General features: G+C 41.4%; 1 protein-coding gene across 5 annotated transcripts in view; it reads left to right on the plus strand.

Moving 5' to 3' along the window:
* NPTN (neuroplastin) overlaps nt 1–21,245 on the plus strand; it is a 58,922-nt gene that overhangs the window by 11,627 nt on the left and 26,050 nt on the right. For all 5 annotated transcript variants that reach the window (XR_012765124.1, XM_075431453.1, XM_075431452.1 and 2 more), the window contains exon 2: nt 19,550–19,718. Coding sequence is in view for 4 of the 5 variants with exons in the window: in XM_075431453.1 (XP_075287568.1) it covers nt 19,550–19,718 (169 nt within the window). In the remaining variant the exon portion in view is untranslated. The remainder of the gene's footprint in view (nt 1–19,549; nt 19,719–21,245) is intronic.

The raw sequence follows: 21,245 nt of genomic DNA on the forward strand, positions 1-21,245 counted from the left end.
TTAAAGACCTGGTCCAGGATAAGTTCTTTCAGTGCTTTCACCTGGTCTCTGTGAAAGTGTTTTAAAAATACCTTTTTAATGCTCTTGTAAAATAGCTGCGTGATTGAATGTGGTCTTTGGTTCAAGAGCATGTGAAAGACTTCTTAGTGTCATCGTCATGTTGTTAAGTACAACAGCTCTTAAACAGTGCTGTGATATAAAGTAGTCATAGTACCTTTTTTCGCTTGAGTTTAGGGAGATGATTTGAATGATATTTTAACCAAATTGTTTAGGTCACCAGTTATACTCTTCCCAAACACCAAAAAGATCTCTAAAACATACTTAAACACTCTTTTAAATATATCTCAGCTGTGAGGCTGGATCCCCTGGTATCTTGAGCTGGACTGGACTTCTGTGTAGTACTATTTTTCTTTTGTATCTCATCAGTTTTATGGGGAAGTCATCTCAAACCCTGGCCTTTCAAGCTTCTAGTTTTTACTCCCATCAAGCTATCTGTGTAAATGCATTGTATTGGTGATGTGGTGGTACTGCTGCCGAGTTCAAAAAATGGGAAGAATTTCTAAATTAATGTTTAAAGACTGCTTAGTGAACTGTTAGGGGGCTTCACTGCTTTCATTCTTGCAGAAGCCTTATAGCAGATACAGGTTTTGCGATTGTTTTCCCCCCCCTGTAATTAGTATTGGCAACACGGTGTTGTTCTGTAATTTTTCTTCTTTAGACTGAACAAAGGAACAGGTTTCTGTCAGTATTTTATGTCAGCTCCCTTTTACGCTGCCTACTTGAAGAGTCCAAATCTGCTTGGCCCTTAATTGGATTGCTGCTTTTGCTGCAAAAGAAGGAGGAGTAGGCGAGCCTACTCAAGAGGGCTTTAGGCTGTGTTTAAAGCTGTAAGGCTGACTCTTAGCTAGAAAACCCAGAAGCTCAAAAATGGAGCCCTTTAACCACAACTGGCATTTTGGGGGGGTTTGTTGCCCTTCAGCATGTGACTGGTGTGAGGCGTGAGGGCAAAGTCAGGAGGTCTGTGTGGCTCAGATCCCTGTGATGAGCAGCCGTTGGCTGCATGTGGGTTAGGATGCACAGTGTGGGTAATCAGTTAGGCTTGGAGTAACCTTGGCTGATACTGAACTTGAATTTCATCTTCTAAATAGTGATATTTGATGCTGTGGAGGAGCTGCCCTCAGAAGTTTATTTTTGTACTAATAATCTAAGCGGTGTCAGTAGGCCGTGTGAGACCAAACCCCCAGTCCAAGGAAGGATCTGATTTATGGTGTAAGTCTGATGCAGCTGCGTGTACTGGCACAAAGCAGTGGGAAAGGTGAGGCTATTTCTATTGGCATGTCCTGTATACAAGCAGTAGGTGTTGGTAGGCAGCTTGAGTCTGAGTTGGCAAAGCCTTACTGTGGTCAAAGGCATGTTTTTAGGTTGCAGACATGTCAAAACAGGGAGAAGCTGAACTATGCTGTAACAATGGCGGCGGGGGGGGAATTATTAAAAAATGCAGCTTGGAACAAGCATCTCTCAATTGGCAAAGGGGTGTAAATCCGTCAAACAAACTGTGGTATCTCTGCTTGTTTTTAATACATTTCCTTCCTGCCTTCTTATTCCCTGTCACTGGATCACTATAATGGTGTGCTCCTGGAGAATAGCCGGTCTTTGGACTGTCCACTGCCGTTTGTAGACACTGTGTAGCTTGTGTGACCAGGGAGATATGACCTGCCCTGCTAGAGATGTGTTGCTCTGAAGTTAGCAGTTACTACGCAGTAATTCTCTCCAGCTATGGAGAGCATAAACTTTTGAGGTAAAAGCATCCCTCCTCTAACACAGTCTCTTGCAGCGAGGCCAGTATTTTACAGATTGCTGTTAGGCAGATCTTGCTCTGTTCAGTGTTGAACTCTGGTTTACATTTAAAAATGTATTGTACCTTCTGCTAATAGCATTTCTTGTGTATGTAGAGGGATTTATTTTTTCTTTCTGAATGACTTGTTCTCAGCCCTGCCTCAAATTGTGTGACCTCTTGGATAATCCAGCAGTTCTGCAAAGGGCATTTCTTTTAAAAGGTCGGTGTATTAAAATGTCCTGCTTCTTCATCACAGATGTGATGGAGCAGCTCGTACTTCTGCCGAATGCATAAAAGGGAGAAAAGGTGTTTGCCATTCAGTGTGTGCTTCCTCTTATGCTGAAATGTAATCAGTGTCCTTTCAAACACACAGTTGTTGGATCAGGAAAGGTCAAAGTGAGATTCAGGAGTACTTTAAACCTTTACGTCTAATGGCATAGTCTGAGGATTTTCAATAGCGATTCTGAACACAAGATATGTTTTGTTATCCTCACCTACGTTTTATAGTGTTTTCAGTAGCTTTAGGGTGCAAATCTGGTGGTCTGAAAAAATTTCTGAGATCTTTCACATGCAGGCTTCCGTTGCTGCCTTACAGGTGCACAGCGGGCAAATTTAAATGGCTCACTGCTGTATTTCAGCTTTTCGGTGTTGTGAAGCTGAATTCCTTCCTGCTTATTTCTGGGGAATGGGTTCCTAGTTAACTTTTTTTTTTTCAATATACAGGAGCTGTTGTGCTCCTGTGTGTTTTTGCTTTAGAGAAATTATTGTATATTCCTTAGCTACAACAATGTTTCTGTAGTGACCTAAAAAAAGGAGTTAAAACTAATAAATGCTGGCTTGCTTATTTATTTTTTTCTCCCTGCATGGATACTTGTAAGTCTTTTATCCCAAAGTTGTGCCAGGGAGAAGCATAAACGGAAAGAACAGGAGAATAATGTCTGCCTTTTCTGAGGATGATGTGAGCTTAATCTTTGGAAAAACCTTTGAGAAACTAGTCTACAAATTCTCCATGGAAGGAAATCTCTTGTGATAAATGCTTCTTGATGCGTTCAAACCAGCTTCCTGACAGCATGCACTGTTTTGAATGACCAGGCATGCAAAAGCAGCGTTTGCTACACAATTACATGGTTTTTAGAAAGGCTTGGCATAGCATCCTGCGCTGTGCCGGTGTCAGGCAAGCAACAGTCGCAGCTCCTTCAGGTGATATAGGCTGGATGCCTGATAGCAACAGCCATTTCGAGTGTTTGTTCTGAAAGTGTCTGTAGATAAGGGGATTTTTTGCCTTCAGATTAGAATAGTTTATAGCTCAAGATCTTACCAGAGGGAGAGCATGGATACTTAACGAACCTCATCACTGCTCATATGTCTGCTTTGAATCCCTAATCAGTTGGCTAGAAAATGAAAACTTCCTGAAGTCACTTGACTCTTGCATCAGTCCTCCAATGCTGAGCCCTTCAGTTTGTAGTCAGCCCAGGGGAGCGTCTGCTAGTCACGCGTGTAGCAGTCAGGAACATGATGGTGACAAGTCTCTTTGGGATTTTAAGGTATTTTAGTATCAAGACTGGCTAGTGGTGTGCTGACATTGCCCTGAATTGAGATGCATTTCATCTGTGAGGAACAACTTGCCATTTTCCTGGAATCGCTCAAATGGCTTTGTCGTCCCTATTTGTTTAACTGGTGTTACGTAAGTTGGTGTAGTGAACTGCCGAGTGAAGTTACCCAGACTTGCCTTTTTTTAAAGCACGTGATTGAAATGCCACATAGCTAAATATAATTCTGTTTAGGATGTTGTCTTCTGTGCTACTTGTGGTGTGTGTGAGCTACTTTGAAGATAGCTAGGAGTAGTTCTTAACTGATGTCCTTTATTTTCTTTGAAATATGAAGAAATGTGCTTTTCAAAGTACTAAGCAAATGCACACGCTTGCTGTTGATCCAGATACCATTAACTGTTTCACAGGCAAGTGAACGGGTGCTCCAGATTGATCAGAGCTGGCTTCATAATGTCTCTGATTATTGTTTATTTGAAGAGCATTGGTCCGAGTGTTATCAGCGAATGAGAGATTTTTCTATGCTTCTGTGGAAGTGCGCGCTTTAATATCATGTCTGCAGTGATATTTAAAAATGTCTGTCCAGCCAGGATATCTGAAGCAGAGAGAATCACTTGAATACATAAGCTTACAGGGCAGAGAGGCTTGGAGCTTTCTAGTTTATATTCCTTCAACGCCTCTAAGCAGATGGGCTTAAAATAAAAAGCGGCCTTTGATAAGGAAGAAGATACAAGTTGAAAATAGAGCTTGCACTCAGTAGAAAATGAGCTATGATTGGGACTGCAGAACACGCTTTAGGGACAAGCTTGTATGAAAATAGCGTCTTTTCACCCCATGTCTGCTCCTCATGTGGCATCTGAATAATTAGTTTACACACGTAAACCGCTTATCAGCACTTTTAAGTCCTTTGCAGAAAAATGTAGGAATTGGTGACTTACAGATCCTTAACAAAGTGAGCAATTAATTGTTGATATCGGCCTTTGCTTACTGTTTTGAGGTGGAATGTATTTCAGTTTTGTTCCATCGGTTTTCCAGTAACTAAGTGAAATACTTGGACAGGTTTCCCTCTTCTTTGTGGAAAACCTAAGTAAGCATTCCAGTTACTTCTTCAGACTTTGCTCTTTAATAGTATCAGAGAACTAGAAGAACTTTGTTCTTTGCAGCTAAAGAACTAGAAAAAAAGATCTGTGAACTCCTATACTTCAAAATGGGACTACAGCCAGCAGGCTGACATCAATATGGAGCCAAAATGAGGGAGTAGATATTAATTTCTTGTTCTAACTGTTCTTCTTTTGCTGGATATGCCAGACTTGGATCTATTTTCATGTTTTCTTCATGGTGTCAAACATACAGGTATGGGGTTGTTGCAACAGTAGAATTGTAAGCACTGCCCACAACTCATGAAATCGTGTGGATGAGAAGGATACCCGGAGAAGGTTTCTGAACCCAAACAGTTTGTAGAATGAGAATGTATTTGGGGTGAAAACAGTTTCCTGAAATTAGAAGTACGTAGCTTGAATTGCTATAACACACTGGTATCTTTTCTACCCAGTAAGGCTTCAAGTGAACCATGCTTTGATGTGTTTTTTCAGTGAATTATGGTTACTGAGATCAGTTTTTGAACCATAAAAGTGACTGTAAAATAGTAGTTGCACTTGAAAGTCATTGGGCTGTGAAGTTAAGCGTTGCTGAGGAAACTCTTGAATAAAAGCATCCATGGCGTGGAGGTACGTGAGAGAAGATGAATGGGCAGCTTGAGGGCCTCAACCTGATCTAAGGGTTTTACCTTTGAGGGAGGCAGTTGGACCAGAGGACCGTCAGAAATCCTTTCCAGTCAGAATTCTCTGATTTATAACCCAGAAGCTGATCAAAGTGTCCTTTCTCCACCCATCTGTGCAGAGAGTGTCTCTTGGCTGTGTGGGGCATATTCTGAGGACGGCCTTGCAACAGTGAAGGCTCTGAAACCATTTACTTAAGGACTCTGAATTTCACTTTGGCAAACAAATGAAATTGGTTTGTCCATAAATCTTTTTGCACATCAAACTAAGCAAGGATTTCTAATGCACAGAGAAATGAGGAATGTTGGTCTGAATCCAGAAAATCTTAATCTTCATGTCTGTGGACGTGGAGAAAGTAATCCTCAGGTTTCCCTCTCTGTGAAATTAATCTGACGCTACATCATGGGCTCATGCATTTTGTGTGATGTTCTCTGGGTAATGTTTTCCTCTGTAGCAAGTCATAACCTAAATTCAGCTATATAAAGCTGCAAGATGGGATCGCAGGAATTAATTTCATGTATTGCTCCAGTTCTCAGTATGCTTATAGACAGTATAGGCTCATCTGGATATCTGATACGCATGTCAAAGTGCGAGTTTTAAGGCTGCTTCTGTAGCTGACTAAAGAACAGGATAAAACAGACCAAGAAAATTAATGCCAGTTTTTTTAGTTTATGGAACCTGTGTGGTGCATTCAGAAGACCATGGCCAAAGGTTTTCTAACAGGGTTACCAGTGCTCTGGCAGCTGGTGAGTCATACTCAGCAAAGAGGACTTAAACCCATCTCTTATCAGTGAACTGACTGACACTGAACCCATTTCTTATCAGTGAGATGATTAAAAACCGTGCTCTAGTGTTAAAAGAATGGGAAACCATCAAACCTACTGGACAATAGGTGAGAACAGGCAGGATGGTTTAGTGCTTTCCACAGAATTGAGATATCTTCACCCTTCTTCTCCAGCTGGCGTGCTGGCTGTCACTTTTTTGTAGGTTTGACTAATTTCAAATACTTTGGTTTAGTAAAGGTGAGCATTGGAAAGAAACTAAACATTAATTAGGCTGCCTTTCTTCTGTCCTAAATGAAGTAAAAATGCAATACTTTGTCAAAGTGATGGTGGATTTTTGCTGCCCTCAAAAAAATTTATCACTTAATTAACACCCTTCAGTATAAGAAGAAAAAGGTGTTAATTAGAGAGAGTACCAATTTAAGTAGCTTGGTCCTCAGGTTTTCAAAACCCAGATGATGCGTGAAGTGGGAAAATGGGGAGAGGAGAGGAGGAGGGCAGCTGCTTATTGTAGTTTTCTTTGATACTCTGATGCAAGTTTTAAGTGAGACTGTTGCTGCATAATAAAGGTGAAAATAAGCTAAAGGGAGGCCAGAGCAAAGCCAGCTGAGAAGCGCTTTGTGGACTGCTCAAGATTATCTGTGCCTTCATACTTTATTGAAGTCTTTACAGCTAGCACTTGGTTTCATCCCCTTTCCTGAAACTGCAGTCTGCCTGGTCATTCCCTGGAGCTTCAGTCACGCTTTGAACCCCTGAGTCCTGGTGTCAGTACCAGACTTCCCTTGGAAAGAGTTAATTGTCTCCGAGACAGTACAAATGCAGCATTTCAGGAGCATGTGAAGTGTTTGCAGCTGGTTATATTATGTTCTTCCCTTTTGAATCCTCATAACTGCAATTTTTTTCTTAATTCCAGTACAGAAGAGGAAGCGATGTATCCAGTTGCTCTGAGGCATGTGCCAATGGTGGTAAAGCTTCACTTCATTTTATCTGTGCAGAGCCTAGGGTACTTGGAAAAGCTGGAAGAATGAAGGAAAAAAAAAAAAAAGTTAGACTGCATAATCCAGAATACCAATTAGGAAAAAGGTGTGAAAACTGTTTAATGACAAGACCTCACTGAAAGCTTAAACCCTCATGCCTTTGGTGGCAGAAATTTCATTCCAAGGCTGATGGCCTTTGCTGGAGTAACATATCAATATCTCACCTGGAGTGTTTCGGATAACACTGGTCTGTAGAACATATAACACTTCACTTTGGCAAAAATATCTGGTGTTTTGCTATTCCAGTTAGGAAAGGCATTCCTGAAGGCATGTATTTACAGAAATTAATTACACCATATTAACAGGAAAGTCTTTTAATGGGTTCTCAGAGACGCAGGGAAACAAAAAGGGCTAGCTTAGCTCTGCTTTATTCAGTCTATAAATAAGTGGAATCTCAGGCAAAGCTCTCAACCAGTGCACGAAAATAAAATCTCCAGAAGTGTGCTAAAGGCCTAAGAGCAGTGGAGAAGCAGTGAAATACAGACATATGGTGGGCTAATAGGACAAATAGGAAACATCAGCCTCTTGCTGTTTACATGATGGTTTTCCTTGTGAATACAGACAATCTGTAAAGCATTCAGTCCCTAAGCAGTCTACATTTTATCTGTGTACTGTGGGTTCATAGAGAAAATCAGGTTTATTTTTGCACTGTCTTTGCAAACTCTGAGTTTTGAGCTGTTGTCTTTCTTCATATGAGTGGAATTCACCACAAGATAAAGATGAGATCAGGATAGGATAGGAGCATTGTCTTGCTTGATGGAGATGTGTGCTTCTTTGCCCCCGCCTGTAAAATTGCTTTGTTACAGTTATGTCCCTTGTAGTTGAAAACGTCCTTGGAAATACATTGCATTTCCTTCGTTTGGGTCACCTTTGTGTGTTCTTGTGTGCATGTCATGCTTTGAACCTTGCCGAAAAGCCTCTTGTACTCTTGGACTTCATAGCTTCTTGTTTCCCCATCTTGGCAAACTCTGTTTTCAAGGCAGTCTCCTCTTGCTATTTTATATTGGTGGTCTTGTGCTTTTTTTTATCTTTAATTTTTAGGCTTGATATATGTAAACCCAAGATAAATTAGTTTGTTCTACATTGTTAATGCTTTTTGCAATGCCTGCATTTCATTTAAACCTGGTTGTTTCCGTCTTTGCTGAGACCGGTTTAACATTTCCTTTCCTCAGCTAGCACTTACCTACAATATCTTAAGGCAAAACCTAGCTTTATTTTTTTAAAACCCTTTCTTTAGACCAGGCTTTATCCTGGGAAGATCAATATACCCTCTGCTTTGCTTCTCCAGTGCCATTGGCATTGATTCTTTTGCAGCCTAGTGCATCTTGTGTTAAATGTCAGTAACAAAAAGCTATTTAAATCAATAGCGCAGTCATTTCTGCAACTTGAGGATGATTTTGTCAGGTACTGCTTTCTCTGTGTGCTTAGACTGGTAGACCACCGCTAGCATATTTTATAATTATTGCTGCTGTCTTTATCAAGATCCTATTTTGTGTGTTCATTCTAGCAGGTGAGGTGGCTGGGAAACTCTTTGGTCATTGCAATACTGCTTTTAAGCTAATTAGGAATTGTTTTTTGTGTCGCTTTTTTATTTGGGCTCCAGCCAAGGTAGAATACAAGCCGCTCTACAGGCTTCAGAAGTTGGTCAAAATTACTGTTAAATATTTCCACACGCTTCTAACGTGTAAATTTCTAGTTATGTGCTGTATTTAATCCTGCAGTTACATGGTCACCTCAACAAGAGGATAAGCCTTGTTCCTTCTCCCACCCGCACCTCTTCCGGAGGTACGTGGTTACCGATTCTTCTCTGGCTTCTGTCGATGAGGGCAGTAGCTGCAGTTGGAAAGGGTGCTGCTGCCGTGTGAAATGGGAAGGGGTGTTGCTAGTATGTAAAGCTGCGACTCATTTGTATGCCAAAGCTGGCTTGGCCTCGCTTGCTTTTGGCCAACAGGTAGCTCATAAATACTGGCAGAAGAAAAATTAATCTGAAAAGGCGTCTTTCGTTGATAAAACCTTAGTAATGAAAACAGTTTGCTTGGGAGCAGTAAAGCTTAAGCTTTTACGCTTGTTTAAACTCTCCTTCTTTAGGCTTCTTGTCCACTCTCCTCTTCCAAACTCTACATTTGTTTAAGATGAAGGTTTTCCAGCTTTCTGGCTCTGGGAATCTGCTGTACATGTTTTTCTTACTGCATATGGAAATTTTTGGCTGCCCTTTTGAATAGCTCTTCGCTTCTCCCCCACTCCCAGTTCAAGTGCACCTGTCTCAGAATACATTGGGTTTTGCTAATCTGGATTTAGTCGTTCTTCACTACAGTACAAGTTTTAACATGCGCATTTTGCAAATGTGAAAAGCCCTGCTGTGCACTAGGTTTCATTCACCTTTGGCAGAGCTGTATGTAGACTAATTTCTTTCTTTTAATTTTAGAGCATTAGTCCATTGCTTTCCTCACCTTTATCCTCACAATTGGTAGTGGAGATCGAATCTTCACTAAGCAACATCACTTCAGAAGTGATTTAAAATTGTTGCCACTTGTTCTTTGTTCTATTCTTCAAACAGATAACCATCAATTATTAATGAGAAAAAAAGTTGGTTGGAAACCTAATAGCGTACTTGGATAGCTACACCTTCTGGACCATCATGCATTCTTCTTTTTGCATTCTGGTACATCATGAAAATTTATGAAGACCTTGTGAGGGATATTTAACAATGGATTGTCCCTTGTTCTGTTGTGTGCGATAGCAATTAGCTTTAAAAATATCCCAAACCTGAACAACCCTCCCCCTCAAACAGCTCTTTCTTTTAATGAGGAAAACTCGCTGTGTAACACTAACGCATTCATGACTGTAATGAAACAAATACAGTTGCCAATGTAATGAAAATTTACAGTATTGAAACTTCATAAGAATATTTTCTTGTAAGCACTTGAAGGTGCTTATTCCTATTGTATTTGACATTAAAGATTCACTTAAGATTTGGGCTATTCTGCTGCTTCTATACAATGTTAAGGAGTGATCTATGAATTATCACCTCCATCCTCCACCTTCCAGGAGCCCTGACCTTTGCAAGCGTTTGAATGTTGGCTCTGATTTTGCTCTGCGATTCTGCACGGGGGCTGACGCTTGCAAGCTGAGGATAAAAATCATTCTTGCAAGTAGTGCTTCCTGCAGTTTGCACTTTGGAAACAAGACAGCCATAAATGACAAATAAGGGCAGATTTTCAGGTTTAAACAGGTACAGTATAATCACTTTAACAAAACCTTGACCTCTTGGCTTGATCTGTTTGTATTTTGATATGTATTTGTTCTTTTGATGCGCCTGTCTCTGGAATTGTGCAGAACGTGGTAATAACAAAGCAGTGAGTGCTGTGCTTGGAGAAGACCAAGTAAGGAAACTGTTGGGCTCCAAAAGCCTCTTACGTAAGCGATGAAATCTGTCTAGTGTCATTTTCTGTTTGGTTTTGAACACTCATGGAAAGAACTGCCAATTGCCAAAAAGCAGGAGCACTTCAGTTTCCAGTCTCCTGTTGTGTTACAGGGAGCAGTCTTTGTAATATTTAGCCTATTTCCCCCCCCCCCTTCTTTTTTTAAACATACCTGTTTGGTACTGGCAGTTTTCAGCTGTCTTTGTAGCTTCTGGCTGGATATCTTAATTGGAAGTGGCCCTCTGGCAGATGTACAGTAGCTGAAAGCATTGCCTCAACTTACTGGTGCTGTTGGATGTTATTCCCTTTGATGTTTCTGAACGGCTGAAAATGAAAAACATTAGCCTGAGCTGCTTGTGTAGAGTTTTCAATAGCACTGCCAGTCCTTTGTAATGCAAGGTCTTTATTAATTTGTATATGGAGGCTTTTCTGCCACCTTCATTCTGACTTCCAGGGTTTTATTCTAAGCTGGAATACCTTTTTAAAGAGCGCTTTTTTTCTCTTGGTGAGGCAGGGAGGGCCACCAAATACAGTTTGTCTTTTGTCTTTGCCATTGTTCTGGAGTTACCTGTGTTGATGACATGGTTACTCAGAGGGAGATGGAGTGTTGCATTGAAATTTATCGTAATCTAAGACATTGTTTTTTAAGAGGATTTGAAACTGATGGAAAGGTGGGGTTTAAAACTTAAACTCAGAGAATATTTAGGAAGGGGACCGTTTGATGCAGTTCATAGAATCATAGGTTGGAAAAGACCTCTTAAGATCAAGTCCAACCGTCAGCCCAACGCCACCAAGTCATCCAGTTTAATCTTTTTAAATTATTTTTAGGCTTTGTGCAAAAGTTGTTGCACTTTTAACAGCTTAGGGAATGCAGAATCAGATTCAAAACCAAAAGCTTTTGACAGCCTGCTTTATTTAAATTACTGATAGTCCTTTTAAGAAAAGGATTTACAGTACTCTTTCATATCACATCTGTCTGTTGTGTAGCCCCAGCAGCAGTGCAGCTCACAGTTGTTTTAAAACACACAATTACACCCTTTCATCCCTGCCACAAAGGCTAGGTAAGAAGCCTTTCTTGCAGAAATGGTTGCTTAGGAGCCAGGATAGCTGGGAAGTAGGACTGAATTGCGGATTTAGGGCGTTGGGTGTCCTGGCCTTTGATTTCAGGGATCCGTTTCGTGACAGGGGAGTTAATCGTCTTTGTGCATTAGTGTTTCATGGAAACTGGGAACCTGTAGAAGGGGGATCGCTTTCTGAGCAGTCTTCCGTGAGCTACCCTTATCTCTTCGGCTGTGGCTGGCACTTCAATGTTATGGTGGAAGGTAGGAAAAAAGGCTGTAGTATAGGAGAGAGAACCATTAAGATTTGGAAAGAAGCTAGCCTATGCCGTATGCTACTGTTTTAGCCTTTTGCATCTAGCAAACCGTGTTGAGATAAATGCCAGTCTTGCTGTTTGATGTATGCCTCTATGGGAACAGAAAGTCTTTCTCGTTCAGCATCCCTTGAAATGTGGACAGTTCAGCAGAGCAAGATCATAACCCGGTCTCCTGTGTTACCTCAAGCAGCAGTGTGAAAACAGTGTGATCCTTGTTAACCTCAAGAAACAACAATGGTGGTCTTAGCGTGGTTTGTACCTGCTAGTAATTAAGGTCCTGCTAGTGCAATAGCTTTTTCTCTCTCCCTGCAGCAATGGGTTATTTGCTGTAGGATTTCTACTGAGCATAGAGCTCACCTCCTTTAGTGCTGGAGTACAATGCTGGAGAATCTTTGTCAAATGAGTTTGTAATCGAAACTATTTCTGAGGTTAATATATTTTGAGTGTTTGTTCTTGGAGCTGGTACTTGCAGCTACTGCACAGTTGCTCTTCAGACAGGACTGCGCCAGCAAGGAACAGTTCTTGTGTGTGCTCGAGAGACTCTTGGTCTTGTTTTCTTTCCCAAATGATTCTTTAGAGATACATCTCTAGTGCAAACTTCCCGTGTAATTGTCTGTCAATGTAGAGCCGTTTGTTTCGCTGTTTCATGAGTGTGGTCAAATAATGGAGGGGTGGAAGGAATGCTATTTAATGAGCGTGCATCCGAAATTTTTCCAACGCTTGAAGTCCACCTTTCCATTTTCTAAAATCCGTTGAATTGTCTTTCAGCCCTCTTCCTGAAAATAAGCCGTGAATTTGAGGAGGGGGATGAAACAATTGGAGTCTTATCAGCTGTATGGCACTCTAACTCTGCTTGCTGATGAGAAGTCCTGCTGCCCAGGGAACACAGCAATATGTCAGGTTTTGCTGCATAATCTGTCTGGCCAGCTGTATTCTAATCTTTTAGTTTTGGGGGGGCTGGTGGGGGAAGAGACTAGCTTTCAGGCAACACTTTTCAACAGATACCTTGGAAAATAGGATTGAAGGACAACTTAATATGTCTGTGCCCTTAACACAGCTCTGAAGCTGGTAAGTACTGAAGGATTTCAAGCCATAATAAGGATATTTTGGCCTGATCACGAATGTCAGCATGGCATCTTGTTTCAGAAGGCAAAAATCGTGTGGTCTGTTGAAGTATGAAGATGCTGTCTGTTTGCTAACTAACGAAATGATCTTTTGGCCTGTGTGTGTGTATATACCACTGAAACTCACTTTACCTTAGAAGGTTGTGAGATTCCTAGAGCTGTGGTGATCTAGCTACATCAGGAAAGTAGGTCACTTGTATCTGGGGGAATTCCCTGCCTCGGAAGTCCAAAATAGATGAAAGAAAAGGTCAAAGCGGAGTTCACAATTGTGAACTGCCTAGGGCAGAAGGTTAGGGTTTTGCCCTTGTTTCCCCTGTAGATAGGTCATATAAAGCAATAAAACTCTTCAGAGAAAGTGGCCATGAACACTTAACACTTGCCAATTACAAGGTCCACACAATGGAAAAAGACTTGAAAACCCATCAGTCTGCTCTACGGCTTGGAAGTACCTCCTAGCTGGTGTGCGTTGCGGCCCGTGGCTTCCCAAGCCCAGCTGCCGCGATGGATCCCCCGGAGTGGTGAGGACAAGCACTTGGTGCCATGAAGCCATGCCTCCCGTGAATGCTCTGAGCGGGAGTGTGCTGTGCTCAAACTATCGACCTTCACCGGCAAGTGCTCCGTGTTATGCTTTTTCTATGAAAGTTGTGTTACTGTAGATGCTGATGTCTTATCTAACTGTCTGTTTTCTGCACCTCATTGCTTTGTTCTTTATAAGATCTTTTGTTTTCTGCTGCTCTGTCACTGCGTTTCTGCTGCCCCTCCCTCTAGCTGGGTTTGTCAAGTCGCCCATGTCAGAAACTAAACTCACGGGGGACGCCTTTGAACTGTACTGTGATGTGGTTGGGAACCCCACTCCAGAGATCCAGTGGTGGTATGCTGAAGTCAACCGGGCTGAGTCTTTCAAACAGCTGTGGGATGGCGCTCGGAAGCGCCGTGTCACCATTAACACTGCCTACGGGGCGAATGGGGTGAGTGTGCTGAGAATAACCCGCCTTACCTTGGAAGACTCTGGGACTTACGAGTGCAGGGCCAGCAACGATCCCAGGAGGAATGACTTGAGGCAAAATCCCTCCATAACGTGGATTCGAGCCCAGGCTACTATAAGCGTCCTTCAGAGTGAGTCCAGCGCCCTACAGTAGTGGTACCGTAGTATCTAGAGGCAGTCTAATGACCCTTACCCTCCCGTGACCCTGGTAAAACCCTTTCCTACCCTGTCCTGTCGTTTTGAACCCGAGGCTGCTCCTCTGCCTGTAGTGCTGACGTTGTCTGCCGTTTGTGTCTCTTCTCCGTAGGATCAAAGGACTTGGGAAAATCTATGGAGCCGTATTATAGCTTCTGTGTGAAAACAAGCCCGGTGTTGAATTTGTGTTTCTTCCCTATGCCCTTTAGTTCTGTAGTAGATTTCCAGCCACCCTAATGCTGGCTTCTCCGTGAGTGCCTTTATATTTGATTTCTGTGTTCTTCCCAGGTCTAACTGTTTTATTTTTATTTCTTCTGTTCTCTTGGAATTTCTCTGCCTTCTGACGTGGTTTTGGTTGCATATATGCTTCTGTACAAATCCTTTGCTTTCAGTTACATGTGACCTGTAATGTTTAGATTTTTCCATGAAGTCGTGGTGTTTCTTTTCCTTTCTGAACAGCAACGTGTTCCTAACAAGTTCTCTGATGCAGCAGCACTGAACTGGTGCAGTTATTCTTAATCCAGCCAACGAAAGGAGGGGTGAAATATCCTCCCCCAGTGTTGAACTAATAACTCCAGCTAAGTGACTTTCATCTGAGAATGCAACTTTTGGCAGCAGAAAAGCTTTCAAAAGCAGAGAATATAGTTGACCCAGAATTGCTTTTTGTTCTTTATTGTTACAAGACTTTTCTGCATTCAGCTCGCTTTTAAAGCCATCCCAGATGAGTTTGGAAATTTATATCGTCACAGTCAGTAGAGAACCACCCTCTTTGATTTTGTGAGATGCAGAACTCTTGCGTTTGCGAACAAGATGAAGCAAATGTCTAATGAGCTATAGGTAGAGTGAATTAAATCTGCAACATGAGCCTGCTGCATGGAGGTCCAGGAGTACTTGCTTTCTCAGTGTCCTAAGGTGACAAAGAGTAGAGCATAGGTCTTGTCTTGCTATTGTGTTCTGTGCATGAATGAACCTTTTATGTGCCTCTCGGAGTTTTGTCTGGGTAAAAAAATATCAAACTCTAATTATGCTATATTTTTGGATACATTAAAAAACAAAACCAGCCCAAAACTTTCCCTAAAGCGTGGTGCTGCAGTCCACACTGCTGGATCAGAGAACTTCCCGCTGGAAAACGGAAACAACATTGATATATGTGGAAAAATAGACCGTGAAGCCAGTGTGGATTGACTTGAAAATTTAAGTGGCGTTGTGTCATTCACCTCAAACCATTTCAGCTTTCAGTCCTAATGCTTGATTCCTCCTTTGTCCTTTGAGGTCCCGAAGGACTCTGAATTAGATTGCTTGCATGACCTACAACAGCAAGAGTTGTGTAATTTTAGGCAATGATGCTATCTTAAGACAAAGCTAAAAAATTTGTCTTCTGAAGACTAATGTTCCCTGGAAATCTCCCCTGCCCCTGTGAAGACCTTTAGTTTTTTTTAAGTGTGGCAAGCCTATGGTGGTCCTGTGCTCCTCTCTTTTGTGTCCAGTCAATTTTAGTAACCTACTGAGGGAGAAAATCCTTTTCATATGAAAAGTCACCATTTGGGAATGAATTACCGTGAAGATGTCTCCATATGGAAAGTGGGTTTTCGCTCTCTGAAGCTATTGATACTAACCTGCTCCGGGGACTGAAGTTTTAACCTTTCATCTTCCTCCCCAGTTAACATCATCTTGTTGCATCTGGTGCTACTAATTCTGGAGTGTGTATCATGGCTTTGTTGCTAAGTGCCTTGTGCCTGGGGTAATAATTCTGCTTTTGTGCTTTACTCATGGTGAGGGAAATGTGGAACCGAATACTTTAATGCTTTTACTCTGTAATATTATGTACGTTAAGAGACCTGACCAGCTGCTTGCTTGGGAAACAGACCACTGGGACATCAGATTCCTGCGTGACCATGCTGGAAATGGAGATAAGGGGGGGAAGAAAGTTTCCAAGCCGTCGCTGGAAGGTGGAGACCATCTTGCCTGAAGCTGCCCAGAATGTCTCAGCTGCTGTGTTGTGTGCAGGATTTGTCTTAGAAATGGGAATTTTCTGACTGAGCAGTGTTGGAGTTTCCCACTAATGGTGGCCATTTTGCTGCTGGCCTTATGTGACATCAGCATCACTGAAGGGGTACATCAAATGTATCAGAAGAGCACAACCTCTTGTCACTGTCCTTTAAATTGCAGCTTGTCTGCAATACCAGAACTTGAATGTAGAGAGATCAAGTGCAACTCGATTTTTAAAAGTTAGCACCCAAGAACTAGCATCTGGCTTCTGTCTCATTCCTAATATGGATAAAGAATTTCACATACTGATGGTTGGGGTTTTTTTGGTTGGTTTGGTTTTTAACTTTAAAACCTGATCTTACATAAAATGAGCAGTTTAAGTGATGTGTAAAAAGAGCCTCTTCAGCATCTTGCCCTTTGAAGTGCACATCCTTCTCTGGATGTCGCTGTCCCAGTAGTATTCTGTTTGCAGTTTGTCTCCTAGAATTAAATCAGGCTAGGTTACTGCCCAATTGCCACCTTATTTTTTTTTTTCAATAAACAAATTAATGTAAAATATGTAAATAATGCTGCCATTGCCTTTCATTTTATTAACCTGAAACTTTAGAAGTTGCGAGTCAGACACAGAAGGCCCCAGCAAACTCCAGCAAAGCAAGTTTGAGACGGCCATAGATATTTTCTGGCCATCGCAGCTTAGCAGAGACGTAGGTAAGAATAGGTGTGAACTAGCAGAAGTAATCATTGGAGCTCTGGGCAGGTTATTTTGGATGTTCTGGTTCATCAGTGTGAGAGGCTGAAGAATCCATTATCAGCAGAACATGAAAGCCAGAAGATTACCACTGTCAGACCCCTTCTGGATTAAGTCTTTAACTTTCTGCTTTTGGTAGGGACTAGACTCATGTTTTTTTGTGACTTATTCCTGTTGCTAGCATTTGTTTAATGCTGTCTGATGGCAGGATGTATGCTTTCCCCTTCCAGGATCGCTGCAGGCCGATCACCACTTTAGGTTGCATCTCAGCACAGACAGCATCAGCATCTGTTGTAACGGTGCTCGCTAGATGCATTGCAGTCTCTGTTACAGCGGCCTGAAGCCTGTCCTGCCAGCGTCCTCCTCCTAAAAGGAAACCACTGCATTTATTTTGCAGGCTACAGACTTGAAAACACTGCTTTCCTCATCAAAGAAAAACATTTAAAAAAGAACGTAGTATGATCTGTGACTTTAGTAACAGTTTATTTCTCTAGATAAATGTTCTGACACCAAATTACTATTTCAAACGAATTACTAAAAATATTTCCAGAGTTCTGTTAGTATTTTTCTGAGAATGCAGACAAGCTTTTTCTAGGGGATGGAAAGCATACAGGGCAGTTCGATAATGGCATGGCTTTAACAAAACAATTTTGTACCCCGTAGGACCCAAACAGATCCTTGCACAGTTAAAATTCCCAGCGTGAGAACAATGTGGCAGAAGCAGAGTTAAAAATGTGTGAGAATAGCAAAGTGTCTATAAAAAGTGTCAAAAACCCCTCTGTTACTACAGTACCTGCCAGTTTTTCTGCAGTTAAATGATAGTACTAGTTTTAAATAGCTGTGAAAAGAAGCTGTGTAGCCAGCGTGCTGAAGAAAGGGGGAAAGGATATACAGGAGTCAAATGCCTTTCTCAAGTAGATAGATCAGTAGGTGGATATTTTATCTCTCTGCCTCTCTGGGCAATAATCTAAGTACTGTACTATTGGGTAGATAGATGTTTCATGTGATGAAAAATGCAGTGCTTGTGACGGTGCTGGTATTTTCCACTTCCCCTGGTTCTATTTAATAATTTGTTTTCCAAGTGCTTTGCAGATGAATATCCAAAAGACTGTATGATATGACTTGATTTGTATTCCAAATATGTCACCACAAGGCGTAACAAAATTTACAGGATTAAAAATCCTTTTCTGACTTGCAAAAATCATGAAGACGCTCGTTCCTGGCTGACTTCCTCACCCTCCTGCATTTTACTGCCGACCAGAATGCAGAGGAGGTATTCAGAGAGGTTGGTGCTGCAGGAGCCTGGTCGGTGAAATGAGCAGCTGGCAACAGCTTCCTCTTTGGAATTCATTTCACCCTTTAAAGCAAGGAAATACATCAAAGACAGAGGACACCGCAGCGTTTACATGGGAAAGGCTGCTGCAGCAAGTGGCCTTTAGTTCGAGCTGAAACTATAGCCAATACTAAATCTAGATGTTTTTGGAAGACTAATAGCAAGAATTTTAAAATTTCCTTTCATCTCTGTCATCCTATATGTAAGGTTTTGGGGTTTTTTGGGTTTTTTTTTTGTTTGTGTTTTTTTTTTTTTTTTTTTTTTTTTTTTTTTTTTTGTTGTTGTTGTTTGTTGTGGTTTTTTTGGTTTTTTTTACAGAATGCTTGAAACAAGCTGTGAGTCACGAGACCTTCAATAGAAAGGTCTTTTTTCCAAGTTTGGGAAGAATCTTGTCTCTGACTATTCTAAAAATTTATCAGCCTTATTTGCTAGAGAGTATAGCCATCTGTATGAACTTAAGAAAACGCTGTTATCAAATGTAAGGACAGTGCCCTCATACTAGCCTTATCACTTCTTAAAGGTCTTCCCCTAAAAAATGTGAATTTGTTGTTGCCAGGTAAGGCTGTAGTGTGGAACAGCCTGGGTTCAGTTCCTAATGCAACCAGCAAAGCATATAACTCTTGTGGTCTGTTTATGCAATGAGGTTCACTTTTTTTTTTTTCCTGCATGAATGTTTAAGGTTACTTTAGAAACAAAATAGTTCCCAACTCTAATTTTAACATGGTGTGTATTCTTACTTTTTATTGTTAAACATTAAGGGCTGCTTTCAGCCATTCAGAATCAGACTTGTGCCTTATTCACACTGGGTGTTTGCTCAAATTTCAGGCATCAGAAAAACTGTCCTATTTGAAGCATCTTGTGTGCACAGGACATTTTTCCTTTGGTAGACATTAGTCTTTTTGCAGGGGGATGTCCAGAAATATTATTCAGAAGACTGTCTAACTTTTAGGGCTGTTCTGTATAGAAAATGGGTTTGTTTTAAACCTCAGAGTGGGTAGAGGAACCAAGTAACAGCCAGAAAGAAGTTGCTTCCAAAGGACCAGCTGATCTCTTATGTGTCGTCACAGAACATGTGTTTTCTCATGTTATGGTCGTTAGTGTGGGGAAAAACAAAAAAAGTTTAATGATGTTACATACAAATCTGTAGTGATGTTAAATATTAAAATAAACAATCTAAAACAAAACTCTTTTTTTCCATATAGGGGTGCTGATCTGTAAGGTGTTGCCTTCGCTAGTGGTCAGCTGTTTTATTGTGACTTTCTTGATGTCTCCCGAATTAGTGCAGTGACATTCCTTGTGTAGTCTTTTTCCCTTCCAGATTCCCCTTTGAATTTTAGACTAGTGTGGCACAATTGCCAGTGAAGACTTGTTGCTATTTAATGTGTCCTTTGTTTCAGAGCCCAGGATCAACGCCAGCGAGGATGTAGTCATTCATCTGTATGGGCCAGCCGTCACATTGCAGTGTAACCTCACCACAAGTCCCAGCCCCCTCTCTGTCAGTTACTGGGTGAAGAACGGAGAAGAGATTCCTGGCACTAGAAAATCTTCAAACACTACAGAATACAAGTAAGTCTCTTCGGAATAATCTTCAGATTACACTGGAGGATGACGAACGTGGTAGACACATGGCTTTGGAATAGGCGATGGGACGTTGGGACTCAGGGGTCCCTGGTTCACCTTCACAGTGGTCAGACAAATTGAGTTGGTCTACATTAGAGGCTCCACAAAAAGTACATCTGCGAATAGCATTGGAAGGAGTATTCTGGAAAAATTGTCTACAGCTGTCCCAACTAGCTCATGTAAACATAATGTCAACAAAAAGCATACTGTAAACTTCTTTTTTCAATCTCAACTCATTTACTTCTTCTCTAGAGTATACATGATGTGTGGACATAGGCACAGACACACAGTCTAGTTTTCTTTTCTTCTGAGTGTATTGTGCAGTCTCTGTCTTGCTTCTGTCTATATAAAGATGGGTCTGCAGCTGTGCATTGTTATCATGCAGGGAAACGCAGCACATAAATCACTGCTGAAATCAGCTGGTTTAGTAATTTTCTGGCCTTAGGAGATGAAAGACAGTGTTGTCTGAGTTGTTACTGTTGAGTTGTCAGACCACTACTATGGAATGATACCAAATCTTGATGAAACCAGTACAGCTGTGTCACTTGTGCTTCTTATTTGTCAGTGCATCTGCATTTTCAGCATTAATCTGTTCCACGTGCGCATGCTTTGGCTTTGTTTCTGCCTTCCATCTGAGGGTGTGAAGTAGAACAGAACATGCACAGCCGCCTCTTCCTTTTCACTAGCCTGCATGGAGCAGAAATCCTTGGAGGGTTTCTGTACTCTGGAAATGGGGTTTTCGTGCCATGGAGTTGATAAGAGCGTATCAAGCTTGCTCAGTGATGCCATCAGAGATCTGTTCTGTATGTGTAATTTTCTTGCCTTTTTTTTTTCCGCTTCCATTTTCTTCTCTTGGTGCCAGCATGATGGATAGCAAATACAACTTTCTGTTCAGTGGTAAGCTAGGAAGAAGGTCACTTGAGGAATGTCTTAACCTTAGTGGCGGCAGCTTACTCTTTGGAGACATTAGACCGCGTTTGAGCTTTTTACTCAGCTGTTATGTCAGAAAGAGGTCGTTGTGTCTGGGCAAGGCCTGCTGTGTGACAGTGCATCTGTGCCTTGTCTCTGCAGTAAAGCAAGGAAAAATGCCTGCGCACTCAACTGGCTGTTTTTCTGTCTCAAGTAGAGCACTGTGGGCTCTTTGTCACACTCATGCTGCTTACTGGCACAGGATTAAGAAATATGCAAGGTTTTCATTGCTTTAGCAAAGCCTCCTTTCATCCACAGGATTAATGGAAGTTGTGTTTGATTCTGATAAAGACGTGTTCAAGTTTTTCCTTTTGTTTTCCCCTTCAGCTCACTTTGCATTATTTGTTCAGTTTTGCAGTTAAAAAAATAGTCTCATTTAGTTCCATAATTACATCCTGTTATTACCTCAGTACAATGTTTTAACACTGGGTCTGAGCTTTAAAGGTGCTGCTTTCTTATCTAGCAATTAACTTGATGAGCAGTCTTGTCCAAAAGCACCAACTT

This window comes from Opisthocomus hoazin, chromosome 10, assembly GCF_030867145.1.
Source record: "Opisthocomus hoazin isolate bOpiHoa1 chromosome 10, bOpiHoa1.hap1, whole genome shotgun sequence".
NCBI lineage: Eukaryota > Metazoa > Chordata > Aves > Opisthocomiformes > Opisthocomidae > Opisthocomus > Opisthocomus hoazin.